Source organism: Acartia tonsa, chromosome 10, assembly GCF_053477335.1.
Source record: "Acartia tonsa isolate MP-2025a chromosome 10, ASM5347733v1, whole genome shotgun sequence".
Classification (NCBI taxonomy): Eukaryota; Metazoa; Arthropoda; class Copepoda; order Calanoida; family Acartiidae; genus Acartia; species Acartia tonsa.
Window position 1 is genome coordinate 9313524 of NC_137269.1, and position 13147 is coordinate 9326670.

General features: G+C 34.3%; 1 protein-coding gene across 1 annotated transcript in view; it reads left to right on the plus strand.

Annotated features, from left to right (window-relative positions):
- LOC145329332 (uncharacterized) overlaps positions 1-13147 on the plus strand; it is a 118305-nt gene that overhangs the window by 97883 nt on the left and 7275 nt on the right. Inside the window, exons 29-32 of the mRNA XM_080173391.1 lie at positions 740-824; positions 2833-2927; positions 11970-12050; positions 12600-12662. Of these exons, the coding sequence (XP_080029517.1) occupies positions 740-824; positions 2833-2927; positions 11970-12050; positions 12600-12662 (324 nt within the window). The remainder of the gene's footprint in view (positions 1-739; positions 825-2832; positions 2928-11969; positions 12051-12599; positions 12663-13147) is intronic.

Consider the following 13147-nt stretch of genomic DNA (forward strand, 5'->3'; position numbering starts at 1 on the left):
AACAAGGGTAGAATGGAAAGAAATGCCTTACTCCTTTTTGTTTATTATTCCTCAGTTATTTAACTAATTTGTAAATTATCTGGGTTTTTTATCATCCTATCTCCGTGTGCATTTGAATCCCAACCTTAAAGAAATATGGGCTAAGATCTTGCAATTCCTTTATTATTACTTTGATATTACACCACATTTTAATGTTAATGTCTATTAAAGTGATACTTGCAGCGGGCTCAAATAACGATTCCCCCCTATCACCCCCTTTACCCCGTCCATTCCCCTTCTACTGGAAGAACGAACTGAACAGCCTGATTGCTGAGATCTTGCAGTTACTATATTGTTACTTGGATCTTACACCAAATTTTTATGTTCTCTATTAAAGTGATTCTTGTATCGGGCTAATATTTCGATTCCCCCCTATCAACCCCTTTGCCCCATCCATTCCCCTCCTACTGGATAAATGAACTGACCAATAAATGAGGTTCAAACCAGAGCTGGATCTTTAAATCATTTTAGGGTGAGCCAGATCGGGGTGAGCCGAATTTAAGCCAATCCATCGCTGCATTTCATGAAATGCTGTGCTCTCATTAGTGGAAAGTTGGCTCACCCCGATCTGGCTCACCACTAAAATGATTTAAAGATCCAGTTCAGCAAACTAAATTGGCGACAAATTTTATCCCCTGTCATAATATCCATGTATATTATACATCCAATAAATAAATTAAAATTATTTTATAAATTTTAGGTGGGGAGCTCCCTTGAGAAACCTGACCTTCCTTAGTTTGGCCCACAATAAGTTGTACAATATTCCCTCTAAATATTTGGCTGAGGTAATATTTATTTCATTGAACCCGTGATTGTGGCTCAACGCGTAGCGCATCTGGTCGTCGCCGGGGAGGTGATAGGTTCGAATCTCGGGCCGACACCCCGCGTCATAACTAAAGACGTTAATAATTGTTCCTACTACTGCCAGGTCAGGTGTGCGACATAAATAGTAAGAGTAGAGGGAATGCCTTGGCCCATAAACAGGCGCAACTCACTACCATGCACAGTTAGGACATCTCAGACAAAGGTCGTGCAAAGGGTTGGTTGTCTGATGGATGTTATATAACCCAATATTCTTGGGTATTAGAGTATCGCATCCCATTACACGTGGACGATGATCTGGATTCTCTAGATGATCACTTTAATCGAAGTTAACCGTTTCAGAGCTTCGCTTTTATGGATGTTGTCATCCTTGTTTATATTAGGATTATCAAAAGGAAATTGATATACTACCGTACTTGACTTCATATAATTTTGCGCAGTCTGACAGTTTTATGCTAATTTTAATTTTAATTACAGCTCTTCTCTTTCTCTCTCTCTCTTTGAAAAAGTAATTAGCCACTTTATTCTAGTTTTTATGATTGAACCATGGGGAAATGTATAGTTTGTTGAGTTGTGCAGAGGGTTTTGCTAAGGGGGGGGGGTGTTAGCCTGAGTGGGTGGACACACCCCCATTGTTGTCCACTCCATTACAAAATCAACATACTCCCCCAAAAATTGTGTGCGGAGGATTTTGCCAGGGGGGTGTCACTATTCTACTCTACACCCCCATTGGTTGAATTATGGGGGTGTGGAGTGTGAACCCCTAGTGGGGTGTATCCACTCCTAATAATTTTGCCAGGGAGGTGGAGATATACACCCCCCCCCCTCCAAGTAAGTCCCGAAAGCGTTCTTCACTGGTAAATTGACGCGCAATTTTTTTGCATTTTTTTTAGATACCACCTTTCTGCAAGCCTCTGAGTTTGTTGTTCTATTTTCTACGATACAATTTTTTTTTGTTTAAATCTTCATCTCAATCACATTTTTGTGGAAGCATGCTAATTTTTATATAATTAACGGTTGCTCCCCAAGCATATAGAGGCTCTTTATTCGATGGGGTAGGGAGGGGGGTTGTGTAGAGTAAGAAATAGCTAAAATCTAATCAAAGGCTTAAATGTGAAAATAGAAAAGTCTAAAACCATTGGGTATAGCCCCTTTCGTGGCAACGCCTCTTAAGGGGCTTTTTTTCGTATTTCCACAGTAACTTTTCCCCTGTTTCTATCCCCTGCGGGGCAATCACCTACCTAACCTAACCTAAAATATCCTATTAAAAACTACTGTAAAAATAAAATGAAACGCCCCTTAAGAGGGACTATACCCAAACCATTCTGGAATCTTATAGGGGTTAGTTGCCTCTTACAATACAAAGTTATTTTTGTTCCATTTTCAAATGTGTTGATTCTCTACTTCCTGAGAATTTATAGTACTCCATATTCATGTTCATTACATCAGGGAGGGAGGGGACAATAGGCTGTTTATTACACTAGTCCCCAAAATTTTATAATAACGTTTTCTTATTTGTTTACTTAACGACTTTCGGGACTTTTATTGAATTTCGATTAGTTGGTTCAATAAGTTAAGTATCCAAACGTTTCAACCACTAATTGTGATCTATACAGAAGTGGTTGTTTTGTGTATCATCATTGAGGATGTACATCAATTTATTGACAATTGTCTGATCCCTTTATATCCCTCACGTTACACACTAGATTCTAGATGTGCTAATGAATTTTACATTTAGTGTAAGAGTATATTTTTATACTCGCTAAAATGAGCGAAATTTTATGCAGAATTTGAAATTATTCTGCATTTTTATTAGAATAGGTTATACCGAATCCTTAACAGGATCTCTTTGTGTCTGTACCGTAGCTATTCGTTGAACCGATATGGTTCTCCTTTACTCTGTCTGTGGCCTCTCATAGGTCCTAGGAAGGTTTATAACTATTTATATTATTATTCTTGTTTTTATTTTAGTTTACGAATCTGAAAGTATTGGATGTGCGAGGCAATGATTTGATTCATTTCTATCCTGTCTTTTCGAAACTTATCATTGGTGGACTTGACTTGAGGTAAGATGTTTAGTAATATTTAAAAGCGAAGCTTTTCTATAATTAGGGTCTGTACGTCCGTCCGTCTGTAACAGATAGATATTATTGAGCTATTAAGATGTTAGTAAATTTTAACAGGAAAGCTTTTCTATAATTAGGGTCAGTCCGTCCCGAGCGGATAGCTTTTTTCCGTGAATTTAGGCATGTTAGAAATGTCCCATCAATTTTAAACTATGCATGGTGATTCCTGTAGTAGTTGGGTACGATTTAGAAAGCGTAGCAAATCTATAATCGTTAACAGAAAGTCCGTGCTTCCATTTAAAACATATTGATTATTAACATTTTTAACAACAGGTTTTAATGTGTTATAATTATCCGATTGATATGATTTTTGGAATACTGATTCCTTGGACAATAAAGTACATTGTTATGCACTTCGCTTATAACATTGTACCTTGTTGTAATAGAATCAGTATTCCAAAAATCAGATAAATAAGCACTGTTGGCTAGAATTGAATCAAGACAAAATTAAGTGCCGAGCCCTGGGACCTATGTATGGTGAAAATAGACATAAAACCATGATTATTCCAGGTAAAACCAAAATATTTCAGCGGGGGCTTTTTGAGAAAATTAGATTTGAAAATTTCAAGTTCAATTTTCACCCCCTAGGAGTTGCCGCATAATCATGACAAGAAAAGCAAATATTATTTATTTTTAATTTTGAACAACTTTGCTTTCATAAAGTTCTTCATAAAACCACTCCTGAAGGGAGTTAATTAATGGCCATTTTTATCAATTGCTTTGCAAAGGTCACGGAAATTCAGCCTAAAATAAATCATATATAGAGAGGTTTTATGAAAGACTTCATAAAAGCAAAGTTGTTCAAAATTAAAAATAAATAATATTTGCTTTTCTTGTCATGATTATGCGGAAATTCCTAGGGGGTGAAAATTGAACTTGAAATTTTTAAATCTAATTTTCTCAAAAAGCCCCCGCTGAAATATTTTGGTTTTACCTGGAATCATCATGGTTTTATTTCAATTTTCACCACACATAGGTCCTAGGGCTCGGCACTTACTTTAGTCTTGATTCAATTCTAGCCCACAGTGTAAGATAATTATATCAAATAAAAGTTAACGTGTTTTAAATGAACGTGCGGACTCTCTGGTTATAGAGTTGCTACACTTTCTAAATCAAACCTACAAAGTTTGAAATATAAGTTTATTAATTAACTGAAAGAGCTAACCGTTACGGACGAGCGGTCAGACCGACCATAATTATAGAAAAGCTTTGCTTTTGATAAGTATCTTGTTAGTAATGATTATTATTTATCCTGTAGTGATATAAATGGGAGTCCATAAACTTTATCTAGTAGCGCAGCTACATAATAACTACGGCATGACCGTCAGTACGCCACTTGGTTAATTAAGACAATAAGCTGTGTGAAGCTATGATAGCTTTTATCTTTTCTTAACTTAATCCTTTTAATTCTATTTATATTTTGTGACATAGATTTAAATCTATGTAGCTAGATATCGAATGTACATATAATTTTAGACTATGTTCACTAACTACATTTAATTATACTAGCGGCTTCGCCCCTAGCCTCTAGGGGCTGTGCCCTAAGAAGTAGTTTAAAAAAAAAACAGTGGTGGCGCGACAACCAAAGTTTTAATTACCTGCATAAAAAAAGAATTTGAGGGGGATTTTTTTGTTTTTTTGGGGGTTGGAATAGTCCCACCTCCCCAGAAAATAGCTTAAAACCATCACAGGACCAGTAGGTATATTTCCTGAAGAGTATAATCCAATCGGTTCAATGGTTACAGAGATCTTAAGGGACAGGCGGACGGACGGACAGACATCAAGCTACTTTGTATTATAGATTTATATTATTACATTTTGAACATATTTTTGTATCCTATAAGATAATGTCATTTTTTTCTGAAAAGATTTCCTGCTTATTTTATAAGCAACCCTAATTATCTCAAAATATATTATCTTTTTTTATTGACATCCTTGTTGATAAAAGCGAGGCTTTTCTTTATTTTAGTATTTACAATGATCTATACTCCCATCTTGAGTGTTTTCTTGTTGGGGTCAGAAAGAGGACACTTCTCTTAAACCAAAATCAAAAGTCAACAAATCTTCTTTTGAGGGACAAATTAACGCACGAGATGCATATTTTTAAAAAAAAATTGTGTGGTGACTTATTACATGGACACCCCCCTTAGCTGTTTTATGGAGATGTAGACGTTAGTCAGGGGAGGGAGTGTAGTTGGTTTGGCCATTTGGGTGGTGGATACACCCCCTTTCAACACGCTAAAACGTATGCTGGTACCCAAAGTTTTATTCCATTTGTTAGCTTAAAACCTTTAGATCGTGATTAGTTTTAGAAGTGTTCCATATTTTATACCAATAATCTTAATCTACAAAAAGGGGTAATTTTGTTTATTATTCAGGGTGTGCATCAACTTATCGTCCATTCATCTATTAGGATCCCTATGTGAAAATATTTCTTTTTGGATAAAGAATACATGATTTTAATATTTTTGTATCGGTGGACAATTGTATATACAACGCTTAACGTGAAACTAAAACTCAATTAAATTTTTTGAAATTATTAAAATAATATTCTACATCTATATTATCCATAAGAAGTATAAGGGAAACCTTTTAAAGATAGATTTATTCAGATTAAAATGATAGAATTTTAGAAAATTAGGGTGTTAGCGAATATTTTAACAGATAAGAAAATAGAAATATACATTAGAAAGGCTAGGTTAGGTTTAGTTGGTAAAATAAGTTTAAAATATTTTATTTTCATTTGCTTTTGTATTTTAAGTTTTTAGTAGCGAAGCTACTCTATTAATCCAAATTCTTTCCATTTCAAGAAATATTTGTTTTATTTTTATTGGACTTCGTCAAAACTCTAAATTTCGTACCCACCCTCTAAATCCTAACTTAGATAAAAGACTAATATAACTGAAAGAAATTGAATATAACTTGCAAGTGATGTATCCCTGTCTCTGGGTGAATGAATAGAAGTTGAGGAGAACAAAGGAAGTTGAGAGGTTTATAAAAGAATGGGGGGATCAGGTCGAATTAGTCCCCAAAGTTTTATATAAATGTTTTCTTATAAGTTGACTCAGCAACTTTTGGTAATTTTTTATTGGTAGGTTCATCAAGTTAAGTGTCCTAACGTTTCAACCACTAATTGTAATCTGCAGAAGGGGTAATTTTGTTTATCTTAATTGGGAATGTTCATCAATTTATCGGTCATTGTCTTATCTCTTTAGATACCTTGATATTATGAAATGATATAATAAGAAAAATCGGATATAGTTCCTTTCGTGTCAACGCCTCTTAAGGGCCGTTTCGTCGTATTTTCACGATGGCTTTTGATAGGTTATTTTAGGTTAGGTTAGGTGATTGCCCCGCAGGGTTAGAGCCCCCCTTCAAGGGCTAGGAATAGGAGAAAAGCTACTGTGAAAATACGAAGAAACGCCCCTTAAGAGGCGTTGCCACGAAAGGGACTATATCCGAAATATCTGACTTCGTATGACAAACCAGATCCTACTGGTGGGGTGATGTCAAAAATAAGATTATTGATAAGAATATCTATATTCTATATATTCTTTATTCATAGTATTAAAAGCGAAGCTTTTCTATTATTAGGGTCGGTCCATCCGTCCGTTACAGTTAGCTCTTTTCATTAATTTAAACAGGTTAGAATTGTCCTATAGATTTCAAACTTTGTATGCTGATTCCTGTAACAGTTAGGTAAAAATTAGTATGCGCAGCAACTCTCTAATTGCTACTAGAAAGTCCGTACGTAATACTGATTCCTATTACAACAAGGTACAATGTGATGAGCGAAGCATCTCTATAATCAAGTCCTAAAAACGTCAGTATGTCCTTAAACAGTATCATATATTTAATCCGTTTTGCAACAAATTTACTTACAATTTTGTAAATATAAACTTACCCATTAATATTCAGTTTATTCAGTTCTGACACTCTACAAGTGTTTATGTTCATTTGTCCTTCCATTGCAGAGCTTCGCTTTTATGGATGTTGTCATCCTTGTTTTCATAAATCTTTATACCACACAATTTTTATGCACGACAATTTTTGAGAATATCTCACTTTTTAAACATTTAGTGATACTTACAGTGATCTTAAGGGAAAAAACAATTGCCGATAAATTGATTTGCACCTCTAGCTCTAATAATGATAAACAAAATTACCCTTCTTTTGATTAGAATTAGTGGTGAAAAAGTTTGTACTTCTCAATTAAGATTCAATGTTTTTAGGCCAACAGATGATAGAACGTGTGTTATAATACTTTGGGGACAAGTATAATATACAATATTCATGCTAATGTTCTCTAATCCCCCCCCCTACCCTTTAAAAAATTATTCCTGGAGCAAAAAGTGTGGAACTGTATTTTTAAATACCATGAGTTTTGAGTATTGGGAGGGGGTGGGGGGTTAGTGCCCCAAATATGCCATTCTTCTATTATGTCATAAAACGTATTGTCAAATTTGGGCTTTAGACAAAACAAGATAGTTCAAAATTTCAAGGTTCCTAGAATAAAGTAACAGGATGTTTGTCTTCCTGTTAAATAGGAACTGGCTGAATCTATGCTTTTTAAGGATGTTTTGTCAAGGTTTTCATAAATATTTTTACCTAAAAGAAGCTTAGTCGGCGAGATCTTTTGCTACAGACTGGCATTCATCTTTTTAAAGTAAATCAATATTAACGGGGATTTTTAAAAACTTATTCCAGTATGGCTTCAAAACCTATATATAACTGCTGGATTAAAACCAGTTATTACTGAAAAATCATGTATAGCATCGTATTACAAGCAAATTTCCACAAATATTAAAATAAAAATCATAAAATTAATACCAGTTTTGTTAGCGAAAAGCTGTCTATAATACGATGCGATAAATAATTCTTTTAAAAACAATTAGCTTGTTATGTTTCTTTTCCTTTTTTGGGATTTAAAGGATTTCTAAAAAATTCCAAGTCATTTTCAATTTTGAAGTTAGTCATTCTTGTTTAAAGGTTGTAGACATACATCACAAATTTAAAATAAGGATGACAACATCCATAAAAGCAAAGCTCTGAAACGTTAGGACAAACGAACATAAACACTTTTAAGAGTGTCAGAACTGAATAATCAGATTATAAATGTATAAAAGTCATAACAAAATAAATGTAAATTATTGTTTAAGGGCATACTTAATTTTTTAGGACTTTATTATAGAGATGCTTCTCTTGTAACTTTGTACTTTGTCGTTTTAGGAATCAGTATTCCAAAAATCAGATCAATCGGATAATTTTATCACATAATAGATTAGTTGTCAAAAAAGTTAAAAATCAACATGTTTAAAATGGACGTTCAGACATTCTGTTAACGATTATAGAGTTGCTACGCATTCTACACTACTACAGGAACAATCATGCAATGTTTGGAATCGATAGGACAGTTCTAGCTTGTTTAAATTAACTAAAACTAACTGTCCGTGACGTACGGACGGACGGACCGACTCTAATTATAGAAATACATCACAAATGTAAAATAATGGTTAGCTGTCATTAACATTTAGAATAAAAAGGATGATAATATTCATAAATAGCGTGGCTTACTATTGGTTAATATATAAATTATCGGGAACCATGTATAAGTAATTTGGTTTTTGTACTTTACAGGAGTGGCGTATAGAGGGGTGTCAATACCTCCCTTTAAAATTTGATCGTCTACCTTCCCTCTTTATCACCCCATAATGATTTACCCCCCCCCCCCCTCCCTCTTGTGAATTGCTGTGCAAGCCTTTGCTTTGCAGTTATTGAAATCTAAAAACTATTAACAATAGATTTTTATACATTATAATTATGATTTACAAAATTACACCTCCAGGAGACAAATATTATTGGTTGAAAAATTTGGTCCCTGCTAGTCTAAACCAACAAATTCAATATTAGTTATTTCTCGCATCGTATTATAAACGGCTTTCCGCAGATATAAAATGTACAATTATAAGATTAAAACTAGTTTTTTTAGCCCCGAGGTGCCGAAGGCACCGGCTAAAAAAACTGGTTTTAATCTTATGATTGTACATTTTTATATTCGTAGAAAGCTGGACATAATACAATGCTAGACATAGTTTTTTCGTATGGATGAGAACCGGTTCCTATCCACCGGATTCAAATGAATACGAGAATAGTTATTTCTCGTATCGTATTATAAACGGCTTTCCGTGGATATAGAATGTACAATTATAAGATTAAAACTAGTTTTTTAGCCTTGTGGTGCCGAAGGCACCGGCTAAAAAAACTAGTTTTAATCTTATGATTGTACATTTCTATATTCGTAGAAAACTGGATATAATACGATGCTAGACATAGTTTTTTCGTATTCATTTCCTATCCACCGGATTTGAATGAATACGAGAAAAGTCCTTAAAATCAAGGAAAACGTGCATTGCAGAGTAGCTACTCGACTAAAAATTGAGCCAGTCATTTAAAATGTTGAACGGAAATGGCAAATGATTTTTAGAATACATGGGTATTCATCATTAACCCACATATACAGATGGCAGTTCCTGTGTTTCAAGAAAATATACTCTAACATTTAAACTACTTGTGAACAAATGAATCCTTATAATAAAGTAACATGATGTTTGTCTGTCCGTCTGTTTGTCTGTACCGAAAGATCTCGCTAACCGCTGAACCGATAGGGTTCTCTTTAACAGGGTAGCTTCTCATAGGTCTCGGGAAGGTTTATAACTATTTTGGGGGAGGGTACCACCACCCTCCCAAGATAAATCACAATAAGTCGAAATATTTATTTTAAGTATAGAGACTCCTACGCAACATTGCAGGGTATCGCAGTTACTTGAAAAGATACTTGAAAGCAACATAGCTAGGTATCGTAGAGACTTGAACAAAAAAAAGTAAGTGCCACTAGAGGCCTCTAGGGGCGTAGCCGCTATTATTATATCAAGAGACAACGGAATAGGACCATGGACGATGGATTTACCAATTATGATAAACAATCTTTCTTTTGGTAATTCAAAACAACTGGTGGAAAAATTGGATGACTGTTCATTCAATATTACCCTAACAATTTAAAGATAATAAAATTTTGGGTGAAAGGTATATTAATTGTACATTTCCCAGGTCTGTCTGATATTTGGAACTATTCACAACAAGCCGACAGGCCAAAAAAAAGGGTCTCAATCAACAAGAAAAAAAATAATTATATGTTAATATTTTGAAAAACAGATACAAAGTTCTCCATTACCATGAAGACAAACCCATCCAAAATAGCAAAAATAAGATTATTATTACATCTTAAATCTATTTCATTACTTTGTCGTCGAAAACTGCCTATTAAATCACACCCAAAATATACAATTTTCAAAGATAATCTGTAACTATTTCTTTTTATAATGTCTCTAAAAATGTTTTCATTAAATACTTTGGTTTTAGGTTAGTATAGCAAAAATTGGCTTTTTCCCTTGAAGTTCCTATTCGAGTAGGTACAGGATCTCCACCCCCCCCCCCCCTTCCTATTTTGAACAATACGAAATGAAGGGATGGTTAATTTTCATTGTTAGTTTTTTTGCTTAGTCTAGTTCAGATTTGTCTTGGTATTGACTATTGAGTAGCCCCGCAGGGCTGGATAGTCCCGCAGAGGTAAAAATAAAAATAACTTTCCTTATTCTCAATTTATTTAAATTGTTTTGTTAAAATGGGGGGGGGGGGTGTTATATGCTTCTTAGGCACTTTGGGGTAAATGACCCAAAACTCAGTTATTTCCTATTCACAATGCCCATTTTAAAATGTTAACACGTAGAACTACACGACTGTGTGGGTTTATATATGGTTTGCTTTTCTTAGTTCTTATACAATTTTTGTCCCTAATTTTTGGAGTTAGGCTACTCTACAATTATAAATGCCTGTTATTAACTAAATGCTTTCACTTAAAACTATTTCTCCCACCCCCCCCCCCCAACTCATCAGAATTTTAGAAAAGGATATATTTCTAGCATATTTGGTGGGGATTTAACCCTAAGGGTTCTATCCATTCAGATTATTTTATCAACAGGGCTAATTTAATTTTTACTTTATCTTACCTACAATAAGCATTAAAAATTGATTTTTCTAGAAAGATCGTTTGTGGTCCAAATGAGATATTAGGGAAAAGCTTGTTTAGAAATATAACAAAAGTTAAACACATATTTAATGTAATGGATATCCCAAATTGTAAACAAAGAAACCTTTATATTGTCATATGATTTCAAACCGTGCAATTCTAATTTATTCTGATAAATTAGAAACTTTTGATGCATCAAAAGGTTTCGTGAAAATAAATGCTTTAAGTTTTTTTTTACATATTTTTTTTTATTGTAAATGAGATCTTATTGGACACATAAAATAATAGATCTGTTTGATATGCTCAGTGCCGTGAACCGTGTTTTGTCAGAGGATTTTTTTTGAAAAATTTTAGAACCCCAACCCCCCAAAAAAAAAAATATATATCGAGGGGGTGTAAAACAGAAACAAGAGGGGTATTACTTTACTGTTTGAGTTACACCCCCATAAAATCAACCAAGAAAAGCACCCAATTTTTTTCGCAATCCCATTAAAATTAAGGGGATTGTGACTTTCTTTTCCCTTGACAACCCCCCTTGGCTGTTCCGGGAGGGTGTACTACACCCTTGTCAAGGAGGGTTGGACACATAGGGGTATCTATCCACCCCCCTCCTGCACACCTCTGGATATAATAATAGTTATTTCTCGCATCGTATTATAAACGGCTTTCCGCGGATATAGAATGTACAATAAAATTAAAACCAGTTTTTTAGCCCCGAGGTGCCGAAGACACATGCTAAAAAACTGGTTTTAATTTTATGATTGTACATTTTTATATTCGTAGAAAGCTGGATATAATACGATGCTAGACATAGTTTTTTCGTATGGATGAGAACCGGTTCCTATCCACCGGATTCGAATGAATACGAGAAAAACTATAATTGTAATTAATTCTAGATATGGAGGAAACATTCTTCGGTGTGAGTGCTCAATACGTCCTCTTATCCACTGGATTCGAACTGGCAACCGTAAAACAAGGTAAATACGATACTTTTTATTTCTTTAGTATGCCAAGTTCCAATTTAATGAGAATCGATGTATTATTAAATGGATTTTCATGTTCTATAATAAGGTGAGCTCTGTAGTAGGCTGAAATAACGATATCTCCCATGCCCCACCCTCTTTCCTCCTACTAGATAAACGGCCCGACCAATAAATGCGGGGGAAAATTGTAACCTAAATTGGCGACAATTTCCTCCATGTTCTACATCCATTTTATTGAATGAACTAAAGTAAATGATAATTCAATTCAATGACTACCAATTTTTGTTTGGAGGTGGAAAAAAAGGAAATTAAAGCTAATACAGAGGGGATTAAAATTTGAAGTAGGGGTGGAGAAATCCTCCCCCAAAATAGTTACAAACCTCCAAAGGATTTTAAAAAAGCTTCACTATAAAGGAGAACCATATGGGTTAACAAGCCATAGAATCCGTTGAATATTCGATACAGACATGTACAAACAACCATAACTCCTGTTCTTGTATTGTATTTATTTCTCATACTATTTAAAAACTACTTTTATTTCAGTTGGGATGATACAGTGTGCCAGTCTCCAGCTTACCTCTCTGGACGTTCTGTCAGCTCTGTCAGGTACAAATCTCAAAAGAACGTGTCCAAACTTTTGTGATTTTTTAACCCATGCGTGACGAGCTCCCAAAGTTTAAAGTTTTAATTCACCAGGCTACGATAAAATAGATTTTTTCAATAATTACTCAACAGAATTCAAAAAGTAAGGTGTCAAATTCTAGATCTTACTATTTACAATCAGGGAGTAAGGGAGGGGACAATGGATCGAATATTCAATTTTTAGGAGTCTCGGACTTTGGGGACTGGCTTAAAGGGAATGTGCAAGAATTTAGCAGTTTCTGACTGAGTTTGGGGACTTGCGCATGAAATGCCGCTACTTGTTATGTATGTTATTATTTGATTCTTTATTTGTCTTAACTATATACATAGAAAGTTAACATATGAATTATAGGAGTTATTATAACAATATTAAATAAGGACTAATCCAAGATATTCTCTTATAAAAAGTGTAAGTTCATTGTGAAGCAGAAGTAAGCAATACAAAGAAG